Below are 24,950 nucleotides of genomic sequence, written 5' to 3' on the forward strand. Positions count from 1 at the left end.
GCCGCCCGTCCCTCCAGGCTATGGGATCTTCAGTTGGCTGGCTGGCTGTGCGCGCCGTTACGGTTGTTTAAGGTCAAACTAGAGAGAGAGAGAGAGAGAGAGAGAGCGAGAGAGCGAGAGAGAGAGAGAGAGAGAGCGAGAGAGAGAGAGAGAGAGAGAGAGAGAGAGAGAGGGAGAGAGAGAGAGAGAGAGAGAGAGAGAGAGAGAGAGAGATACAGACAAACAGAGAGAGAGAGAGACAGAGAGAGAGAGACAGAGAGAGAGAGAGAGAGAGAGAGAGAGTAGTATTCTTGCATTTAAACACGAAGTTGTATTTACAAGCTGGAGAAGGAGACAGACCTAGGTTACTTATTATAACTCTATGAGACAGACAGACAGACAGACAGACAGACAGACAGACAGACAGACATGTCTACAGAGAGACAGACAGACATGTTGTGTTTCTATGTCAACGGGAAAAAGGTAAGAAAGACAAACTATTTTATAAAGTTTCAGTCAGTGATTTGAACATGCTATCAGTAAAGTTTCACTGATTTAAACATGTTAGCAGTAAAGTTTCAGTCAGTGATTTGAACATGTTACAAGTAAAGTTTCAGTCAGTGATTTAAACATGTTACAAGTAAAGTTTCAGTCAGTGATTTAAACATGTTACTAGTAAAGTTTCAGTCACTGATTTAAGCATGTTGCAAGTAAAGTTTCACTGATTTAAACATGTTACAAGTAAAGTTTCAGTCAGTGATTTTAAACATGTTTCAATAAATTCCTTCAAATTGAGCCTTAAATTAAATGAATGATGATAATGTAAAGAGTATCTCATATGATAATGCAATGAGTGGGCTAGGTCTAAGGCTAAAGGCCCTAGAATGTCTGCGATCTTACACATAGAATAACACTTTGTATAATATTTCAAATACTCAGCCATATCGGTCCTACCCGTGGGCGCTTAAGTTAGCACACTAATCTCTGCAGCACTTAAGTCATCCACGCTACTTGCTGTAGCCTACTCACCCAATAATGACTTCCCAAGATCTTTAGTCAGATATTGTCCTCTAGTTTCATATCCCTTTGAAAGTTCTCGCAGAAAACGTACGTTAAGTCAAATATCTCCACTTTTCCACAAGCTGCACACAGATGACATTCTCTGTCAGTGACAGGCTGGACCTGAAATGACTGCTGGACTGAACAGTTGAAAACGTCCTTTGAGATTAAATTGAGAACACACATGTTTGGGAAGTACACACAACAGACCAGGGGTCTTCAATGTTTTCAGGCTAAGGACCCCTTAGTTGAGTGAGAGATGAAGCAGCGAACCCCCACAACCCATAGATACCATATTGTTTCATTGTTTGACAGCACAATCATCTGTATTTTGGATTCATGTCAATTTGTGTTTCCACTTTCCAGATATTTAATCACTTGAACCGTCAATACTTATAAACTTGACCTTTCACTCTGTACTACTTAGTCTGCTCTTTTCCCCCTCTACACCAAACCTCTTTGCCGAAAATAACCAATCTACAAGCTCACAACGCCTCGCAGCGCGAGGCGTTGAAAAGAAGAACAAAAGCTTCTATCACACAAAGATTTGGAGGACCCCCTGTTGTAACTCTGAGGACACCCTAGGGGTCCCGGACCCCCTGTTGAAGAGCCCTGCAATAGACAGGTGCTTTGTGATTGCTGTGGGGTAATTAATCACACCACCTGCCACTTATGTGTGCATATATTATTGCATCCCAAAGGGAGTGTTGATACATTCAGTCCTTCACTCATTCCTGGGCCCCTCGCCCAGAGATAATGTCATCCGTGTGAAGCCCGTGGAAAAGTGGAGATATTTTATCAAACACTCGTTTTCTGCCAGAACTTTCAATTGGATATAAACTAGAGGATAATATCTGACAGGGCTGCACAATATATCGTTGTCATATCGTTATCGAGGTACTGATTGATTGATCGATTATTTTATTAGACAAAAATGGAGAACAGTACAAGTATAGCCAATACAATTGAAATGTAGTACAGTACAAGTACAGTTAAACACCCTGCCTAAAAGGAACATCTCAAATAAGACTTTTTACAGTCTTTTTTTTACGTTGGAAGCCCTCTGTATTTAATTCATGAACATAATAAATAGCAAGCAAAGAAAACATACAATAATATTGCAGTAATAAAAAAACACTATGTATGACCATGCGCAATATCAGTATCGCGAAAGGCAACGTTATCACAATATAATCGCCCTCGGCAATATATTGCCCATATCGTTGCCCATATCGCTTATGTCGTTGCCCATATAGTTGCCTTTTACTTTTTGCTACAATTAGAATATAAAAATAACAAGTGTGGGAACCAAATAGCAGTTAAAATTAAGAGTGATATTTACTTATTATTTTGCAGTTTTTTTGTTGAATAATGCTTAGTTTTCACTGTTGCAACACCTAAAATATTAAATATGAAATGTGTACGGTAATATTGTATATCGTATCGATATCGAAATATTTGGCATAAATATTGTGATATCAGATATGATTTGGTCCATATCGTGCAGCCCTAATATCTGACTCCAGCTCTTAGGAATTATTTGTTGGGTGAATGACACAAAGTGCCAGTAGGAGCGAGATCATTTAGCGACCTCCAAACTGGTCGCAACCTGGTCGGTAGTTTTCACCGACAAGGGGTCGCTAAATCTACCGACCGGGTCGCTAAATCTACCAACCGGGCTGCAAAATCACTGTCCGGGACCAGGTCGGTGATTTAGCGGCCCGGTCGGTAGATTTAGCGGCCCAGTAGGTGATTTACTGGCCCGGTCGGTAGATTTAGCGGCCAGGTCGGTGATTTAGCGGCCCGGTCTGTAGATTTAGCGACCTGGTCGGTAGAATTAGAGCCCACGGGTGTCTTATTAATTATATTAATTTTAATTTTAATGAGTGTAATTACATGAATGATAATGTAATGTGTCTACAATGGACCCTTACAGGTCCATTTGGTTCCATTTGTACACTTTCAGAGTTAAATTAAGATTTATTCTACAATATAAATTGGGTGGCATTAAATGGCATTAAATGGGAGTCCGTGGCCTAATGCATGTCAAACTGGGGGTCCTTGAAATTAAAATGGTTGAGAATCACTGCTAGAGCCGTAAAGATCTTCTCTTATATGGGGTCTCTGCCGTAGCTTTTCAAATGGGAGCCCGCGGACTAATAAGTGTCAAATTGGGGGTCCTTGACATGAAAAAGTTTGAGAATAACTGCTGTACCAGAACTTTCAGATGGGGGGTCTGTGCCTGTGGCCACACACAGGTACATTTGAGGGTCCTTAAAGGAGTAGTTCACATTTTGGGGGTGAACTACTCCTTTAACATGAAGATTTAGAAGACATTTGTAGAGTGGGACTCAGTTCTTATAGGGTTAAAGGCTGTGTTCCATTTCTCTCAGACACACCACTAAGTTCTAGGTCGCGTTCCATTTCTCTCGGACCGCACCTTGTGACTCAATCAGTGTCACTGGAAACTCCTGTGAAGGAAGGAAGCAGCTAATATGGGCCTATTGTCTTTAAAGAGCTGAGGATGACATTAAGTGTGTGTGTGTGTGTGTGTGTGTGTGTGTGTGTGTGTGTGTGTGTGTGTGTGTGTGTGTGTGTGTGTGTGTGTGTGTGGATTTAACCCTTTCAGGTGACAGACCAGCACGTGGACCCAGACACCACTCTACTCTCTTACCTTAGAAACAAATGTATCCTTTATCATCTCCGCCAGGACGGGCGGCCCGAGACTATTGTGTGTGTGTGTGTGTGTGTGTGTGCGTGTGCATCTGTGTGTGTGTGTGTGTGTGTGTGTGTGTGTGTGTGTGTGTGTGTGTGTGTGTGTGTGTGTGTGTGTGTGTGTGTATACCAGCGTAGAACTGACATCAGCCTGTTATAGCGCCACCATGAGGCAACACATTTTGTATTTTATTACTCCTGCAGATGTTGTCCAAACATTACACAATCTGCTACAGATTATCTCTATGGTCGTGCAATTAAGACTTATCAGTCTTACAGAGTTGGCGGGAGTGGCCCGTTTTGCACAAAATGCCACAAATCTTAAGCGCCTCATGCGATTACAGTGAAACTTTGCACGCACATAACATGCATGCAATCACTGTAATCACACTGTAATTCTTCCTCTGAGGAAGAACCTAGTCCACCACTCCACTCAGATCCTCCAAAGGGGCCTCATGGTGGCGCTATAACAGTCCACTTATAATGTTTTGAAAAATAACTTGTGAACCTTAGGTCTTGCAATCAACACATTAACCGCCATTGACGAATATGTTATGGGTATGTTCTGTATTCATTAACTCATCGAGGTCTCTGTGTGCCCTCAACGCGCTCGGCGTGTCGCGGGGGGTCTTTACAGTCACGTGTCACGAGGAATCAACTGGGAACTGAATCCCGTCTCACCATTTATATTAGATATTGTGATGTGAAGCACTTTTATGTAGGGATGGGACGATATGAACATGTCATATCACGATTATTGTGACAAAAGAAATCACGATTTACGATATTATCACGATAGTCAAAAGCCATTATCCTGGGGCGGAACTTTTGCCAAAAAATTGCCGATCTACAAGCTCACAGCTTTTTTTGGCAAAGACATCTGATAGAGTGAAAAAAAGTATGTACGTATTATTATAAGTACCTTTTACCAATTATAGAGGGTTTAAGTGGTACCAGAAATGCAGCTTGGCAATTAAAGGGTGAATTGATCCCAGTGCATGACAGAGGACGATATCACAATAAATGAAATCTCCACGATACGATTATCGTGAGTATTTTTTATCACGATAAACGATAATATCGCGTATTGTCCCATCCCTACATTTCTGTTGTGCAAAGGTTAACAGAAAGCAGGGTCACTCTGCCGGCCAAACCTTCTCTGACCTAGAACTATAGTGTGTTGCTATGGCAACCACACTAATTAGCATAAATGTCATCGATTAGTTTGACCCTTGACCCCTGGCCGTCAGTGCGTCTAACAGGAAGTAAATATGGCTGTGGAGGAGGAGGCTGTGGCGCCTGCACCGTGATGATGTCACGCTATGATGTCATCACCAAGACCATCAGGTATCCTTTATACTGATCATGATGTCACTATGATGTCATCACCAAGACCATCAGGTATCCTTTATACTGATGATGATGTCACTATGATGTCATCACCAAGACCATCAGGTATCCTTTATACTGATGATGATGTTACTATGATGTCATCACCAAGACCATCAGGTATCCTTGATGATGATGATGATGATGTCACTATGATGTCATCACCATGAACATCAGGTATCCTTTATACTGATGATGATGTCAATATGATGTCACTACCATGACCATCAGGTATCCTTTATACTGATGATGATGTCAATATGATGTCACTACCATGACCATCAGGTACCCTTTATACTGATGATGATGTCACTATGATGTCACCACCATGACCATCACGTAAGCTATATCAAAAGTGGCTTAAGGGGGGCGCCCGCTGGCCTGGTGGTCAAGGCGCATACCACATACTAGGCTATGATGCCTGCTGGCGTCGCCGGTTCGATTCCCGATCCGGACGACCTTTGCCACATGTCATTCCCCATCTCTCTCCCCATTTCCTGTCAGTCTACTGTCCTATCAATAAAGGCATAAAAAGCCCAAAAAACAAATATTTAAAAAAAAGTGGCTTAAGGGCCGGCCGGCCGGCGTACCTGTGATGTCACACTCATGTCACCATGACTCAGCCAGACCAGAACTCTAGATGTGAGGGCCACGTAGCAGCCTGAACTCTATAGATCAGTGGTTCAACCTTTTCAGGCCCGGGACCCCCAAAATAATCATCTTTTAACTGACGAGCACTAAGAGTTGAGGCGTTACATTTTGTAAAACACGGTTCTATTGTGAAAATAGCAGATCTACATGCTCACGACGCCTCGCAAGTCGCAACGCAAGGCGTCTTGAGCATGTAGATCTGCTATTTTCACAATGTCTGCATCTAATATTTGACAATTTGGCCAATGTTTAATTTGTCATTTTAGAGGTATTAAAAAGTCCTTAAATTGTCACTTTAGAAATGTGCATATACCCTCTACTTAAACTATATGTTGTTTGTTTACTGTTGAGTGAGAAAACAATGTTGCACATTAAGTTAATCATCTGGGGACCCCCCAAAATAATTTGGGGACCCCCAAGGGGGTCCCGACCCACAGGTTGAGAACCACTGTTTTAGATGCGTGGGCCACTTAGTGACCTGAACTCTAGATGTGTGGGCCACTTAGTGACCTGAACTCTAGATGTGTGGGCACTTAGTGACCTGAACTCTAGATGTGTGGGCCACTTAGCTTTCTTTCATATTAACTCTTGCAGTCTCATGTCAGTAGTTGTCCTTCATGTTAACCCTTTCAGTCTCATGTCAGTAGTTGTCCTTCATGTTAACTCTTTCAGTCTCATGTCAGTAGTTGTCCTTCATGTTAACTCTTTCAGTCTCATGTCAGTAGTTGTCCTTCATATTAACTCTTTCAGTCTCATGTCAGTAGTTGTCCTTCATATTAACTCTTTCAGTCTCATGTCAGTAGTTGTCCTTCATGTTAACTCTTTCAGTCTCATGTCAGTAGTTGTCCTTCATGTTAACTCTTTCAGTCTCATGTCAGTAGTTGTCCTTCATGTTAACTCTTTCAGTCTCATGTCAGTAGTTGTCCTTCATGTTAACTCTTTCAGTCTCATGTCAGTAGTTGTCCTTCATGTTAACTCTTTCAGTCTCATGTCAGTAGTTGTCCTTCATGTTAACTCTTTCAGTCTCATGTCAGTAGTTGTCCTTCATGTTAACTCTTTCAGTCTCATGTCGGTAGTTGTCCTTCATGTTAACTCTTTCAGTCTCATGTCGGTAGTTGTCCTTCATGTTAACTCTTTCAGTCTCATGTCAGTAGTTGTCCTTCATGTTAACTCTTTCAGTCTCATGTCAGTAGTTGTCCTTCATGTTAACTCTTTCAGTCTCATGTCAGTAGTTGTCCTTTTCATGTTAACTCTTTCAGTCTCATGTCAGTAGTTGTCCTTCATGTTAACTCTTTCAGTCTCATGTCGGTAGTTGTCCTTCATGTTAACTCTTTCAGTCTCATGTCAGTAGTTGTCCTTCATGTTAACTCTTTCAGTCTCATGTCAGTAGTTGTCCTTCATGTTAACTCTTTCAGTCTCATGTCAGTAGTTGTCCTTCATATTAACTCTTTCAGTCTCATGTCAGTAGTTGTCCTTCATGTTAACTCTTTCAGTCACCTGTCAGTCAACTCCTGTCTGCTCCCAGTGGTCCAGCTCCATGGAGCAGCCATCACCACCGTGGAGGGCATCGGTTCCACCAAGACCCGGATCCATCCTGTCCAGGTTTTATAATAGACACACACACACACACACACACACACACACACACACACACACACACACACACACACACACACACACACACACACACACACACACCAAGAACCGGATCCATCCGGTCCAGGTTTTATAACACACACACACACACACACACACACACACACACACACACACACACACACACACACACACACACACACACACACACACACACACACCAAGAACCGGATCCATCCGGTCCAGGTTTTATATAAAACACACACTAAGAACTCTCTGACATCACTGTGATGTCAGGAAAATAAAATCCCTTTTATGCCCATATATGGAGATTATATGGAGATCCCTGTGATGCCAGGGGAACCAAATCCCTTTTATGCCCATATATGGAGATCCCTATGTGGTGCTGTATCTGTATCTCCATTCATGTAGAAGTCCATATTATGAGTATTCCCCAGAATCCCTTTTATGCCCATATTATGGAGATCCCTGATGTCATCAATATTAATATAGTCCGATATACAGTACATAAAGGGTGAGGTCGCTTTTCACTCGTCGTACTGGTAATGTGCGTGCATGTCCGTGTGCAGGCACGTGCACACATTGACTTCAAAGGGGGATTGAGCCCCTGCCCTTTTATTCGTCTGTAAAAAGTGCCCTCTCCAGACCAGCAATGAAGTTTTCACAATGGTGAAAGAAATACATGCCCTCTTTCCATGCCATGAGAATGGCTTTGTCCAAACTCTCCTGAACTTGAATGCTGCATCTTATGTTGAAAGAATTGCCACATCTCCAGTATTCACTTAATAATGCTTAGAACAGTGTGGTATCAAGCACCAAAATTAACCGACCTCCAACGCATCGCGCTGCGATGCGTTGTGAGCGTGGAGGTCTGCTATTTTCGATATTTTCACCAAAAGGCCCTTTTAGAAATTTCAGCCCCTGCCTCTCTAACATTCTCTGCACGTGCGTGTGTGTGTGTGTGTTAGGAGCGTATAGGCCTTGCTAATGGGTACCCAGTGTGGGTTTTATATTGTGTATTTCTATGTATTGGTGTGTGTTAGAAATACACAATATAAAACCCACACTGCTATGTATTGGTGTGTGTTAGGAGTGTGGGTTTTATATTGTGTATTTCTCTGTATTGGTGTTTGTTAGGAGCGTATAGCCCTTGCTCATGGGTCTCAGTGTGGGTTTTGCACCCCCGGCATGGTGATGAGCGTCTACACACTGCTGAGGAACAACACACACCCTACCATGGAGGAGCTCACACACACACTGGCAGGTACACACACACACACACACACACACACACGCACGCACGCACGCACGCACGCACGCACGCACGCACGCACGCATTCACACACACACACACACACACACACACACACACACACACACACACACACACACACACACACACACACACACTGGCAGGTACACACACACACACACACACACACACACACACACACACACACACACACACACACACACACACACACACACACACACTGGCAGGTACACGCACACACACACACACACACACACACACACGCACACGCACGCACGCACGCACGCACGCACGCACGCACACACGCGCATACACACGCACACACGCACGCACGCATTCACACACACACACACACACACACAGACACACACACACACACACACACACACACACACACACACACACACACACACACACACACACACACACACACACACACACAGGCAGATATTGTTCAGTTGCTTCTGATGTCCCACACACTGGAAATGAGTTATAACCTCTGTCTGTGAGTCTGTCTGTTGCTAGGTAACCTGTGTATGTGTGTCTGTTGCTAGGTAACCTGTGTGTGTCTGTTGCTAGGTAACCTGTGTCTGTGAGTCTGTCTGTTGCTAGGTAACCTGTGTCTGTGAGTCTGTCTGTTGCTAGGTAACCTCTGTCTGTGAGTCTGTCTGTTGCTAGGTAACCTCTGTCTGTGAGTCTGTCTGTTGCTAGGTAACCTCTGTCTGTGAGTCTGTCTGTTGCTAGGTAACCTCTGTCTGTGTGTCTGTCTGTTGCTTGGTAACCTCTGTCTGTGAGTCTGTCTGTTGCTAGGTAACCTGTGTCTGTGTGTCTGTTGCTAGGTAACCTCTGTCTGTGAGTCTGTCTGTTGCTAGGTAACCTGTGTCTGTGTGTCTGTTGCTAGGTAACCTCTGTCTGTGTGTCTGTTGCTAGGTAACCTCTGTCTGTGTGTCTGTTGCTAGGTAACCTCTGTCTGTGTGTCTGTTGCTAGGTAACCTGTGTCTGTGTGTCTGTTGCTAGGTAACCTGTGTCTGTGTGTCTGTTGCTAGGTAACCTGTTTCTGTGTGTCTGTTGCTAGGTAACCTGTGTCGGTGTACTGGCTATCGGCCCATCCTGGATGGCTTTTCAACCTTCTGTCAGGTAGAAAGTTTATACTGTATATAAAGTGTGTGTGTGTGTGCGTGTGTGTGTGCGTGTGTGTGTGTGTGTGTGTGTGTGTGTGTGCGTGTGTGCGTGTGTGTGTGTGATCACATATTTTAATTGGCTGATTTTCTTTACAGCCCAAATTAAGCTACCAATGGCTTTCATTGAGTTGCGTGATTGACAGCTGACATGACACGCCTTCTTCATTTACTCACCATTTGGGCTAACGTTCCATAGCTGTGAGGTTCAGGGACGTGCTGGCCATTGGGAAAAGCGGGACAACTCCCGAACGGCCGGTCCATTTTTAAAAAGAAAAAAGAAAAAGAAAAAAGAATGTTCTATTGCCTGGCAACACCACACTCATATGGATTGGATCATATGGCATTTTATTTAGTTTTGAGCATTTCTTTTATTAAAATATAAACCTAGAAAATGTGGTTAAAAACTAAGTTAAATGTAGGCCTACGTCGTCATGTACCATGTACAAGGCAGCGGACGATTCAAATGAGTGGAAATATCTCAGAAGCAATGCCCAAATGCGGCTATAAAAATAAAATATAGCAAAACTACCGAGAATCTATTAAATATTTCAACTAACACAAATCAATTAACATCATTTTTTCTTTTACCAAAATACTTCATAAACTCCTTATTGTCTATGCCAATGTGCTACACATTTTACAATGATAGTATGTCTGCATTAATCACTGAGCCACAGAGGAACATAATAAGCCATTGTTTTGAATGCCAATCTACAAGCTCAGGATACATTTTCAGAAATGTTTCTCATTACGTATTTATTTAGTTACTTGGCCTTCAATGACATGCCCAAAATGGGTCATGCCAGGTTACATATTCTGAAGAAAACCTTAAGACTTCTAGGAGGTTAAGACGGGCATTAAATATGGCATGGTGAAAGTCTATTCCGTATTTGGGATTTCAATATTTAGGTCTTATCAGTACATTTAGTGCTTCCATCGCACACTACATGAGCCAAAGGGCCATTTAGGTGCAGGTACAGTGTCATGTGCTTATTGTAGAGACTGCTGGCTTGTCAGAGGTTAGTTGAGATCAGGAGGAGATCAAGTTCTACCAGTTCTATCTTATCAATCCCAAAACTATTTTTTGGTATGGTAGCTTCAACAGTTGTTGTTTCTTTCCAATGTGGTGATATCTTGATGAGAAATCTTCTATCATGATGAGACAGTCTAGACCTTGCAGAGTTGTGATGCAAGATATGTGAAACAATGGAAATAGAAAGGTCATGTACTGTACATGACGTACATGACCAGTGATTAAGATAATGATAAAGGGCATGACAGGAATTAAAGGAATGCAGTGTCACAACTACTTCCATGCAATGTCTCCTAACTTTAATGAGAGGTGAGCAGATTTATAAGCTGGAGGTCTGATGGTGATTGTATGTGAACCCTAGGCTGTGGTTTATGGAGTGTTACTAAAGTATGTTGTTATTTTTGGACACTTTCAAACACTTTCTCTGAAGGGTGAAAATCTTTTTCAACAAGCGTTACTTGTCCAGTTCTGCCCTCCTTTTCGTTTGTAGCAAATAGATCCTTCTGAACAGATCTGTTTTCTGATTGGCTTTAGTTGTTCATTGTCTGACCACCATATGAATCCATTGCAGCAAGAGCCGTTGGCCGCCGTGGACGTGGACGCGGCGGCCAGCGGCTGTCTCTCTTCTAGCTGTCTTGTTCTCATCTGATGCAATCATGTACAGTACCATGTACAGCTCCAATCTCCTGCAACATAATAATGAGCAAGTCATCCCAACACAATTGGTACTCAACAAAGAAAATATGTATATTTTCATTGAAAAGAAATAAACAAAATGGGCCACTCGTTTGTCCTGTGTACAGACATTTTGATGACCTCTGTGTTAAACACATTGTGTCAATGGGAGGGGAATACACAGTTAAGAGATACTTGGTCATTAACTTGTGTATAAACTAAAGAGTTTCTTTAGACATTTGAATTTAAATGATGCAACAATATAAATGATCAGATCATAATTTCAATCATGCAAAATGTAAATGATCAGAAAAGCACTTCCTGTACCCCCCCCCCCCCCCCCCCCCCCCACACACACACACACACACACACACACACACACACCCGAGGACATCTGAAAATCTTTGCGTGTGCGCTTCACGTGCACATTAGTCCCTCTCACTATTTTGAAAATGGTGACGGCACCTATATGCTCTCTATAGGGTGTGCCAAATGTAGTTCTAAGAGCGGCCATTTCTTCGGTCAACACAGCCTTACACAGGTGTTCTGATTGGAGTAAAGCATTAGTTCTATGCAATCAAACAATTGAAACACCTGTGTTTTTAACCAAAAGATGGCCGCTAAGGACTACAATTGCGTCACCGTTGGCACACACTATAGCGCTGAGTAGCAGCAGCCCACAGAGCAATCACATTGGCCCCACTGGCTTGTCTATCATGTGAATACCGGCCCCCCCAAAAAATCTGGAGCACTGCCAATAGCCACGCACAATGAGGGCCTCTCCAATTCCTTTTCCCGGGCTGAGTCAGGGGCCCAGCACGTCCCTGGTAAGGTCACTGGCTTTTGACCAATGATAGCTGCCGAGAGAGTGTTTTTTACTGGTGATTCAGTCAGAGTGTATGAAAGGGTGCGCTCGTTTTATTGTCCACGACATTGCAAGCGGCGCGAAGGCCAGCGGACCTTGGTCCTGCTCTTCGCCCCCGAGCGCCGCAGGCGCGAGTGGCCGCGAAGAGCGGGCCAGGGCCGCGCGGCGCTCCGCCGGCCTTGTTACGAAGCCGTGGTGAATGCAATCGTTATATTTATGCCCAGGCCGTAAGGCCTGGGCAAGCCCACGATAAACGCCCGCGCAGTCCGGTGCGCATTTCCGAACGCACCCTTTCCCCACACTCGGACTGAAACACCAGTAAAAAACACCATCCCGATAGCTGCCGCCTGGCCCCTATGTGTTTGTGGGCGGAGCCATTGAAATGAAGAGTTGTTAGAAATGGAGTCAGAGGAGGAATTTGACGACAAAAGAAACTATTTGGAGGAACCGAGAGCACATGGTAGCCTGAATGAAAGCAGCCAATGAAAAGAGAAGCCGTGCCACGTGAGGCTAAGTGCATGGAAACGTAAAGAAAAGAAAGGAGAAAATATGTTAGGAAGTCACTATGATGTCACAGTTCCATCCTAGGTGGGGTTGGCGAATGGGCCTTTCTGTGGGGAGTTTGCATGTTCTCCCCGTGTTCCCAAAATATTACAGTATTACACGAGACCACTCAAAACAAGGATTTATGTTAGAGAAATGTCCTCCGGAAGTCGGAGTTACATGTACTTGAAGTCCAGTGGGAAGTTTCTGCAGTCAGTTATGATTTGGGGTGCTATGGCTATGCTATTTTTCCCGCACAATATTCGAATTATGTATACGTGTGTATGTATGTATGTATGTATGTGTGTATGTATGTATGTGTGTATGTATGTATGTATGTATGTATGTATGTATGTATGTATGTATGTATGTATGTATGTATTTCTTTCTTTCCTTCTTTCTTTGTGTATCATCGTCCTTGATGATTGGTTGACAACATTTTATTTCACAAGATTTCTTGTTACTTCAAATGATATTTAATCCATAATTGTTTGTGTTTAAATGTCTTCACAGGAGCCTAGCGGTGATGGGAACACAGTCTGTTGCCGTGGCGATGGGAACACAGACTGTTGCCGGAAGGGAAGAGAAAACGAGGTATAGGTTTTATGTCACTGAGTTAATTAACAGTTATTAAAGTAATATTTCACCCCCAAATCACTTTTTTTGTAGGAGACACAAAGCAGGCTCTTTGTGTCTCCATGTTGAACCACTGCTGGACATTAAATTATAGTCTTTGGAATGCAACAAAAACGAAACAAATGTATTACCCGGCTTTTTTGAATGCTTTATTCTGATTGGTCAATCGCTGAAATCAGAGGTCTGATATTCCCTGATAACAGACCGCTCTGCTCTATAACAGACCGCTGCCTAATCAAAGACTCAGAACATCTGCTGCAGTCAGGCTGCACTGCGTGAATGTGCTGTATCCAACATGTCAGCCATGTTATTTAGTAGCCAGGTAATAACTGACTGGCTCCTTGGTGGTTGTCCATACATAACATCCCTTTAGCCTGATAACTCCGAGTTATCAGGCTGTCGGTCTGTTATGTATGGACAACCACCACAGAGCCAGTCATTATCCCTTACCTATATAGCCTAGATCCATGAGTTCAAGCGTCCATGGGGTGAGTAATCAATAGAAAATAAGACATTTTGGGGGTGAACTCCCATTTATAGTCTAATCATTTATAGTCTAATCAGCATTTTGGGAGAATGCGGGACCGTTTTTAAGTTGCTTGAATCAATATTGAGATGTTTGATAATCATTCTATTAGACATAGGAATAAAACCCATTGTAACTTCAAACTACATTTTAACCATGATAGATTCATCTAAAAAAACACCCGTCCTCTGGTGTGTGTGTGTGTGTGTGTGTGTGTGTGTGTGTGTGCGCGTGTGTGCGTGTGTGCGTGCGTGCGTGCGTGCGTGTATATATATATATATATAAATAATATATATATATATATATATATATATATATATATATATTAGAAAGAAGGGCAATAAAACAAGGTCTCCTGTCGTATTGGGAGGGCAGTTGTTTATTACAGTAGTTTTATTAAAGTAGAAAATAGTTTGTTCATTATTATTTATTGTTTTGCGCTGCAGGGGGCGCCACAGCTGTTCGACAGAGATGGCCTCCTCCCATTGGACGAAACCCAGGAACTGATCTTCCCCCCAGAACTGATCGTAAGTCACTTTTATTATGTGTTACTTGTTACTTGCGCCAGTCAGCAAAGCGAAGCGCAAGTACAGTACTGTTTTCAGTGTTGTGTTTTTATCTTCTGCGACACACAATATCATATAATTATATGATGTGTGTGTGTGTGTGTGTGTGTGTGTGTGTGTGTGTGTGTGTGTGTGTGTGTGTGTGTGTGTGTGTGTGTGTGTGTGTGTGTGTGTGTGTGTACAGCATTCTTGTATTTTTAATGAATGTGTTTGCGGTCACACTGCACGTTGTCAACCGGAGCATGTCAACCCATAGTACTACAGCCTAGATCCATAGTACTACAGCCTAGATCCATAGTACTACAGCCTAGATCCATAGTACTACAGCCTAGATCCATAGTACTACAGCCTAGATCCATAGTACTACAGCCTAGATCCATAGTACTACAGCCTAGATCCATAGTACTACAGCCTAGATCCATAGTACTACAGCCTAGATCCATAGTACTACAGCCTAGATCCATAGTACTACAGCCTAGATCCATAGTACTACAGTTTAGATCCGTAGTACTACAGCCTAGATCCATAGTACTACAGTTTAGATCCATAGTACTACAGCCTAGATCCATAGTACTACAGCCTAGATCCATAGTACTACAGCCTAGATCCATAGTACTACAGCCTAGATCCATAGTACTACAGCCTAGATCCATAGTACTACAGTTTAGATCCGTAGTACTACAGCCTAGACCAGGGTTTCCCAATTAGTTTTCCCCAAGGGTCGAATTATGTCTAGGGTACCAAGCCGAGGGCCACAACATTGCAGGGGCGACGGCGGCGTTCCTGCTACTCAAGCGACAGTTCAGATATCGTCGTTGTCGGGTGACAATCTTGTATGTCCAAAACCGTTCGTTTTGAATCTATATTTTTTTTTAATTATTTAAACTAGTGAAAACAGCCGATCTACAAGCACACACCGCCTCGTGGTGTGAGGCGTTGTGTGCTTGTAGATCTGCTGTTTTCACTACTTTTGTGCGACGGCCTTGTATGATTTGCGAAAGAACCTACAAATTTGGAGATACAAGATTTCCAGCCGACAACGAAGATATACTAGTGTTGTTGCTGCTCTTATACCACCATTATTACTGGGGTTGGTGGGGGCCAGACAGTAGCCCCCGGCCCGCGGGCCGCCTATTGGGGGACCCTGGCCTAGATCCATAGTACTACAGCCTAGATCCATAGTACTACAGCTTAGATCCATAGTACTACAGCCTAGATCCATAGTACTACAGCTTAGATCCATAGTACTACAGCCTAGATCCATAGTACTACAGCCTAGATCCATAGTACTACAGCTTAGATCCATAGTACTACAGCCTAGATCCATAGTACTACAGCTTAGATCCATAGTACTACAGCCTAGATCCATAGTACTACAGCTTAGATCCATAGTACTACAGCTTAGATCCGGACCTGTTCTAAGGAATGTCAGACTCTCTGCTTCTGGTGACTGATATTGATCTTCTAATCAATGTCAGACTCATTGAAAACATTGGTGCAGCTGTGTTTTTCTGTTTGAGTCACAAGGTCAGATGTCAGCTGACTGCTTCCCTCAAGGAACGTGTTCACGCTTCATCCGTGCTTCTTCTGTTCACGCTCACATTTACACATATACCACTGTGTTTTATTAGGGGGGGGAGAGAGAGAGAGAGAGAGAGAGGGAGGGGATGTTTAGTTTTCAGGGAATGTAACATAGCAGCTGTGTTCCAATGTATACAGTGTAGTTATTATTTAGACACAAGGTCTTGTTCATACTTTTCATTGGTTACATTTGTATTAGTCTAACCTAACGCGAACATTCTATGCGGCCCGGCAAATCTCAGCGGGTCCTCCGTAGAGATGGGACACCCGCGAACGAATCGAGTCTTTAGAACGGCTCTTTGAAATGAGCGATGGGATCCGGTTCACAGTATAGGAAGCCGTTCCTTTCTGAACAGTTGTGGAAAAAGTACAAAGTTAACATTCTTTACTTGCAATGTACTGTAGATGTAAATAACTAAAGTAACTAAATAACTAAAATGAGACATTCTTTTGAACGGCTCCTTGAAAGGATCAGATCCCAGAGATCCAGCTCACTTCAAAGAGCCATAAATCCCATCTGTAGTCCTCCATCGTCTGGGTGACTCGCTGCCACTCACTGCTGGCTGCTGTCCGCTTTGAGTAAATAGCTAATTTTTAAGCAACGCTACGGCGACGGTAGATGACAATGGTAACCGGAAATGATCAGTGCTCCATACCTGCCACCGTAGCAGCCGTCTGTACCATGCCAGTGTTGTTATTACTTAGATCAGGGGTCCAGGACCCACATTTACTGTATACAATATGTAGAGGGGGGGTCCCTGCTTCATCTCTCTCTCAGCTAAGGGGTCCTTGGCCTGAAATCATTGAAGACCCCTGACTTAGATTATGAAATAGATGTTCATTTTTTGTGCTACTTTTGCACATGACTACAACGTTATATACTGTAATTGTCTGTCTGTCTGTCTGTCTGTCTGTCTGTCTGTCTGTCTGTCTGTCTGTCTGTCTGTCTGTCTGTCTGTCTGTCTACCAGTTGATGGCAGAGGCCCAGCGCCCGGCCAGACAGGAGTTCCACGCAGACAGACAGGACGCAGACAGACAGGACGCAGACAGACAGGACGCAGACAGACGGAACGCAGACAGACGGGACGCAGACAGACGGGACGCAGACAGACAGGACGCAGACAGACAGGACGCAGACAGACGGGACGCAGACAGACGGGACGCAGACAGACGGGACGCAGACAGACGGGACGCAGACAGACAGGACGCAGACAGACAGGACGCAGACAGACAGGTGTCCAGGGGATCCTGGGTGTTCCCTGTCTGTGTGGAGGACCTGGTTCACCTCAAATCAACCAATCCTGACGCTCCGCTGGTGCTGGGGAACACTACCATAGGTGTGTATGAGAGGTCCTGGTAGGAGATATTAATAATATATACCACTAATATAGGTGTGTATGAGAGGTCCTGGTAGGAGATATTAATAATATATACCACTAATATAGGTGTGTATGAGAGGTCCTGGTAGGAGATATTAATAATATATACCACTAATATAGGTGTGTATGAGAGGTCCTGGTAGGAGATATTAATAATATATACCACTAATATAGCTGTGTATGAGAGGTCCTGGTAGGAGATATTAATAATATATACCACTAATATAGCTGTGTATGAGAGGTCCTGGTAGGAGATATTAATAATATATACCACTAATATAGCTGTGTATGAGAGGTCCTGGTAGGAGATATTAATAATATATACCACTAATATAGGTGTGTATGAGAGGTCCTGGTAGGAGATATTAATAATATATACCACTAATATAGGTGTACGAGAGGTCCTGGTAGGAGATATTAATAATATATACCACTAATATAGCTGTGTATGAGAGGTCCTGGTAGGAGATATTAATAATATATACCACTAATATAGCTGTGTATGAGAGGTCCTGGTAGGAGATATTAATAATATATACCACTAATATAGGTGTGTATGAGAGGTCCTGGTAGGAGATATTAATAATATATACCACTAATATAGGTGTGTATGAGAGGTCCTGGTAGGAGATATTAATAATATATACCACTAATATAGGTGTGTATGAGAGGTCCTGGTAGGAGATATTAATAATATATACCACTAATATAGCTGTGTATGAGAGGTCCTGGTAGGAGATATTAATAATATATACCACTAATATAGGTGTGTATGAGAGGTCCTGGTAGGAGATATTAATAATATATACCACTAATATAGGTGTGTATGAGAGGTCCTGGTAGGAGATATTAATAATATATACCACTAATATAGGTGTGTATGAGAGGTCCTGGTAGGAGATATTAATAATATATACCACTAATATAGGTGTGTATGAGAGGTCCTGGTCGGAGATATTAATAATATATACCACTAATATAGCTGTGTATGAGAGGTCCTGGTCGGAGATATTAATAATATATACCACTAATATAGGTGTGTATGAGAGGTCCTGGTAGGAGATATTAATAATATATACCACTAATATAGGTGTGTATGAGAGGTCCTGGTAGGAGATATTAATAATATATACCACTAATATAGGTGTGTATGAGAGGTCCTGGTAGGAGATATTAATAATATATACCACTAATATAGCTGTGTATGAGAGGTCCTGGTCGGAGATATTAATAATATATACCACTAATATAGCTGTGTATGAGAGGTCCTGGTCGGAGATATTAATAATATATACCACTAATATAGGTGTGTATGAGAGGTCCTGTTAGGAGATATTAATAATATATACCACTAATATAGGTGTGTATGAGAGGTCCTGGTAGGAGATAACAACAATATATACCACTAATATAGGTGTGTATGAGAGGTCCTGGTAGGAGATATTAATAATATATACCACTAATATAGCTGTGTATGAGAGGTCCTGGTCGGAGATATTAATAATATATACCACTAATATAGGTGTGTATGAGAGGTCCTGGTCGGAGATATTAATAATATATACCACTAATATAGGTGTGTATGAGAGGTCCTGGTAGGAGATATTAATAATATATACCACTAATATAGCTGTGTATGAGAGGTCCTGGTAGGAGATATTAATAATATATACCACTAATATAGGTGTGTATGAGAGGTCCTGGTAGGAGATATTAATAATATATACCACTAATATAGGTGTGTATGAGAGGTCCTGGTAGGAGATATTAATAATATATACCACTAATATAGGTGTGTATGAGAGGTCCTGGTAGGAGAAAAAAAAAAAAAAAAAAAACATCAGTACTAGAGGTCCTGGTAGGAGATAAAACCAGCAGTACTAGAGGTCCTGGTAGGAGATAAAACCAGCAGTATTAGAGGTCCTGGAAGGAGATAAAACCAACAGTACTAGAGGTCCTGGTAGGAGATAAATCCAGCAGTCCTAAAGGTCCTGGTAGGAGATAAAACCAGCAATACTAGAGGTCCTGATAGAAGATAAAACCAGCAGTACTAGAGGTCCTGGTAGGAGATAAAACCAGCAGTATTAAAGGTCCTGGAAGGAGATAAAACCAGCAGTACTAGAGGTCCTGGTAGGAGATAAAACCAGCAGTACAAGAGGTCCTGATAGGAGATAAAACCAGCAGTGCTAGAGGTCTTGGAAGGAGATAAAACCATCAGTACTAAAGGTCCTGGTAGGAGATAAAACCAGCAGTACTAGATTTGGTTGTAGTACTTGGGTGAATGTACTTAGATTACTTTTTGTTTTGTTTCTCAGGTCCTGACATGAAGTTCAAAGGAGTGCTCCACCCACTGATTATCTCACCAATCAGAGTCAAGGAGCTGTATGACGTCACTCACGCGCCACATGGTATGATGATGTCATCAATAGGTTAACCACTTCATTCCCAGCATTATGCATGTCTGCATTCTGCGGTAAACTCACAGGAAATAGCCGATCTACAGGCATCCAAGACAGCGCAACCTGACACGTTGTACACTTGTAGATCTGCTATTTTCAGAAGAGTCACAGTCACTTATCTAAAGGTCGTTAGTGTCAAAACAGTGAGTCATCAGTTCTTCACTGCACTGGGCGAGATATCTTGTCATGTCAGGCTTTTCAGTGTTTGCGCTAGAGGGCGCTCTTCTCCAGGTTGTTAGGAGACGGATACAACCGGAAATGACATCATCCCCAAATTCCTAAAAAAATTAATAAAATAAATGAATAATAAAAAAAGAAAGACGGTCGTCCATGTGGCCATGTGATCTTTGTTCACATCCTGGCCACATGGTGTGTTTCTGTATTTGTTTTTTAAAGTTTGACGCCATTTTGTAGTCCGACATCATTTTGTAGTCCAACGTCATTTTGTAGTCCGAGGCCACTTCTGGGTCCAAGAGGCACCAACCGCCGTCCACTCCTCATTGTAAGCAAGCATGTTGGAACACGTTGAAACATTATTTTAAAAAATGATATTTTAAGAAGGGTCTTGATGCTTTGACGATGATACTTTAGGCATTATTTTAATCTCGGATCCGTTCAAACAGCGAGGGAAACACCACTGCGTAAACTCACGGCACCAGCCTTGTACTTTGTAACGTGTACGTTTGAGTACTTCAGAATAAAAGCTGTACGTTTGAGTACTCCGGAATGTACTCGAACATAAACAGCGCGTCTACTCCTGTCTCTGTCCTGCAGGCGTGTGGGTGGGAGCGGGGAACAGCCTGTCCGCCGTGCAATGCATCCTGGGAGATGTAGTGAAATCACTGCCTGAGCACGAGACTGAACTGTACAGAGCCCTGCTCAAACACCTGCCTCGCATCGCAGGAGTCCAGATACGCAACGTAGCCGTGAGTAACACCCTAGCATCTATATACCATGATGTGAGTAACACCCTAGCATCTATATACTATGATACAATGTAACTGTGAGTAACACCCTAGCATCTATATACTATGATACAATGTAACTGTGAGTAACACCCTAGCATCTATATACTATGATGTGAGCAACACCCTAGCATCTATATACTATGATGTGAGTAACATCCTAGCATCTCTATACTATGATGTGAGCAACACCCTAGCATCTATATACTATGATGTGAGTAACACCCTAGCATCTATATACTATGATGTGAGTAACACCCTAGCATCTATATACTATGATACAATGTAACTGTGAGCAACACCCTAGCATCTATATACCATGATGTGAGCAACACCCTAGCATCTATATACTATGATGTGAGTAACACCCTAGCATCTATATACTATGATGTGAGCAACACCCTAGCATCTATATACTATGATGTGAGCAACACCCTAGCATCTATATACTATGATGTGAGCAACACCCTAGCATCTATATACTATGATGTGAGCAACACCCTAGCATCTATATACTATGATGTCACCATTTTCAAAATAGTGTTGCCATTGAGTTGGGACCAATGCGCACGTGAAGCGCACACGCAAATATTTTCAGATGTCCTCGGGTGTGTGTGTGTGTGTGTGGGGGGGGGATTGACAGTTCAGGGTGAATTGCATGATTGAAATTATGATCTGATCATTTACATTGTTGCATCATTTAAATTCAAATGTCTAAAGAAACTCTTTAGTTTATACACAAGTTAATGACCAAGTATCTCTTAACTGTGTATTCCCCTCCCATTGACACAATGTGTTTAACACAGAGGTCATCAAAATGTCTGTACACGGACAAACGAGTGGCCCATTTTGTTTATTTCTTTTCAATGAAAAATATAGTTTATATAAATATTTTCTTTGTTGAGTACCAATTGTGTTGGGATGACTTGCTCATTATTATGTTGCAGGAGATTAGTGGAACTGTACATGGTACTGTACATGATTGCATCAGATGAGAACAAGACAGCTAGAAGTAATGTTTGATAATAATGATATTCCCTGAAAATAGCAAAACGTGTTTAATCCTTTGTTGGAGAAAACTATTTTTTTGTACAATGGATTCATATGGTGGTCAGACTAGGGTTACCAACCGTCCCGTAAAATACGGGATTGTCCCTTTTTTGGAAACTAAAAGACGTGTCCCGTATTGAACTGATACGGGACGCTCTTTGTCCCTTATTTTAAGGTTGGGGGATAAATATGAATGACGGGATGATTTAATTGAGAAATGACAGCGATTCTGCCTGTCAGTGAGCTTCCACTGCGAGAGACCAGACAGAGAGAGCGTGTGTGAGAGAATGATAGACACAACGCGATTGGCTGGCTGGCCCACGGACGGAGTAGGCCTATTATGGACTGTCATTTCCATGACAACGATGCACCGATTGGCTGGTTACATGGGTCACACACAGTTCAACACAGAAAATAGTTAGCGCAGTCCAGTCCAGCACTTCGCAAGCTGTTCATTCACAGCAACAAATAGCAAGAAGTGCTCACTCAGAGTGCCGTGGGTTTTGGGTAAGCACAAGAAACCATTCACTGATGCAAAAAAATAATTTAAGAATGCTTGAATGAAGTGATGGACACCATGTTTGAAGGCAAAGGAAAGGAGTAAATGATAGCTAAAATAAAGCAAATCCCACTCTAGGATGCCACAGCAACTTAAATATTAACATTCTTGTTGTGAATGTTTTACACTTGATTCACTTTATGTTTTAGATTTCGATAGATTGATTGATAGATAAACATAATAGATATCCATATATGCTCATATCAGTTGGATCACTAACAACAATCATAAATATAGCTGCAAGCAGCGATACAGTGGCTATTGGCAAAGCAGGAAAAAGCCAATTTTACAATAAACAAAGAGTATTGTTTACATGTTGTATATCAAATACTTATATCAGGAAAAAGCTAAAGAATGCAGCAAGGGAAAAGACATCAGGACTCCAGTCCCACATACCGTCTACATATGCACTTCATGTACTGAAGTGATAATTATAAAGAGATTTTAAGTTATTAGTGCTTATTAAACCTAACTCTTTTATTGCTTCAGTCATCAAAGCTAATTCTGTGGGATTACTTTTAGCTTTTTCTTGGACCCTAGTAAATCCTGATACAAGTATAACAATATTGTGTGTTTGTCAGGCTGCTCCTCGCCTGTCTGTACTGTATGTGTGTCTCGTAGATGTCTCATTCACAGAGCTTTTCACGTTAACAACGAGGCGAGGATTGTTAGATGGGAGCGGCACGTAGCGCAGCGACCCTCTAGTTTGCTACAAAAGAAAAGGAGGGCAGAACTGGACAAGTAAAGCTTGATGAAAAAGATTTTCACCCTTCAGAGAAAGTGTTTGAAAGTGTCCAAAAATAACAACATACTTTAGTAACACTCCATAAACCACAGCCTAGGGTCCACATACAATCACCATCAGACCTCCAGCTTATAAATCTGCTCACCTCTCATTAAAGTTAGGAGACATTGCATGGAAGTAGTTGTGACACTGCATTCCTTTAATTCCTGTCATGCCCTTTATCATTATCTTAATCACTGGTCATGTACGTCATGTACAGTACATGACCTTTCTATTTCCATTGTTTCACATATCTTGCATCACAACTCTGCAAGGTCTAGACTGTCTCATCATGATAGAAGATTTCATCAAGATACAACTGTTGAAGCTACCATACCAAAAAATAGTTTTGGATTGATAAGGTAGAACTGGTAGAACTTGATCTCCTCCTGACCTCAACTAACCTCTGACAAGCCAGAAGTCTCTTAAGCCTCGAACAGAGTCGGGTCCGTGGTGGAAGGCTATCCACCACGGTCCACGGTGTAGTGCGGTGTAGTCTTTTTGAGTCATAAAACTACAACGTTAACGCTCAAAAAGACTACACCGCACTACACCGCGGTGGATAGCCTTCCACCCGACTCTGTTCGAGGCTTTAACCTCCTAGAAGTCTTAAGGTTTTCTTCAGAATATGGAACCTGGCATGACCCATTTTGGGCATGTCATTGAAGGCCAAGTAAATAAATAAATACATAATGAGAAACATTTCTGAAAATGTGTCGTGAGTTTGTAAATTGGCTTTCAAAACAATGGCTTATTATGTTCCTCTGTGGCTCAGTGATTAATGCAGACATACTATTATTGTAAAATGTGTAGCACATTGGCATAGACAATAAGGAGTTTATTAAGTATTTTTGGTAAAAGAAAATAATGTGTTGATTGATTTGTGTTAAATATTTAATACATTCTCGGTAGTTTTGCTATATTTCTTGTTTTTATAGCCGCATTTGGGCATTGCTTCTGAGATATTTCCACTCATTTGAATCGTCCGCTGCCTTGTACATGGTACATGACGACGTAGGCCTACATTTAACTTAGTTTTTAACCGCATTATCTAGGCTTATATTTTAATTTAAAAAATGCTCAAAATGAAATAAAATGCCATATGATCCAATCCATATGAGTGTGATGCTATCTTAGTAGATAACATCAAATGTGTGAGTGGATAGCAGAGTAGATGGCATGTTTGAGTTATTACAAATGTATTGATATGTTATTAATGATGCATTATAATATGTAATTACATGTATTAATTATATGTTTTGTTAATCAGTCTCTTGGAGGGAACATCGTCAGTGCGTTTCCAAACTCTGATCTTAACCCCTTGTTGGCCGCTGGGAACTGCAAACTGAAAGTCATTTCAACTGGTGAGTCCACATTATCGTCCGTCCGTCCGTCCGTCCGTCCGTCCGTCTGTTCTCATGGCTTGTAACTTCTAGTTAAAAAACTGAAAACAAGTGGATAGTTC

The 24,950-nt window shown here is 42.1% G+C and overlaps 1 protein-coding gene across 1 annotated transcript in view; it reads left to right on the forward strand.

Moving 5' to 3' along the window:
• The first annotated feature begins 277 nt into the window (after positions 1–277).
• The window catches only part of aox6 (aldehyde oxidase 6), a 72,308-nt gene continuing 47,635 nt past the window's right edge, over positions 278–24,950 (forward strand). The window contains exons 1-12 of the mRNA XM_080750724.1: positions 278–462; positions 3,668–3,725; positions 5,004–5,100; positions 7,287–7,395; positions 8,548–8,674; positions 9,759–9,820; positions 13,494–13,574; positions 14,589–14,669; positions 17,260–17,626; positions 19,984–20,076; positions 20,902–21,053; positions 24,756–24,849. Coding sequence (XP_080606850.1) covers positions 409–462; positions 3,668–3,725; positions 5,004–5,100; positions 7,287–7,395; positions 8,548–8,674; positions 9,759–9,820; positions 13,494–13,574; positions 14,589–14,669; positions 17,260–17,626; positions 19,984–20,076; positions 20,902–21,053; positions 24,756–24,849 — 1,375 coding nt within the window. The 5' untranslated portion in view covers positions 278–408. The remainder of the gene's footprint in view (positions 463–3,667; positions 3,726–5,003; positions 5,101–7,286; positions 7,396–8,547; positions 8,675–9,758; positions 9,821–13,493; positions 13,575–14,588; positions 14,670–17,259; positions 17,627–19,983; positions 20,077–20,901; positions 21,054–24,755; positions 24,850–24,950) is intronic.

Source organism: Nannobrachium achirus (assembly GCF_963921795.1).
Source record: "Nannobrachium achirus genome assembly, chromosome: 20".
NCBI classification, from domain to species: domain Eukaryota; kingdom Metazoa; phylum Chordata; class Actinopteri; order Myctophiformes; family Myctophidae; genus Nannobrachium; species Nannobrachium achirus.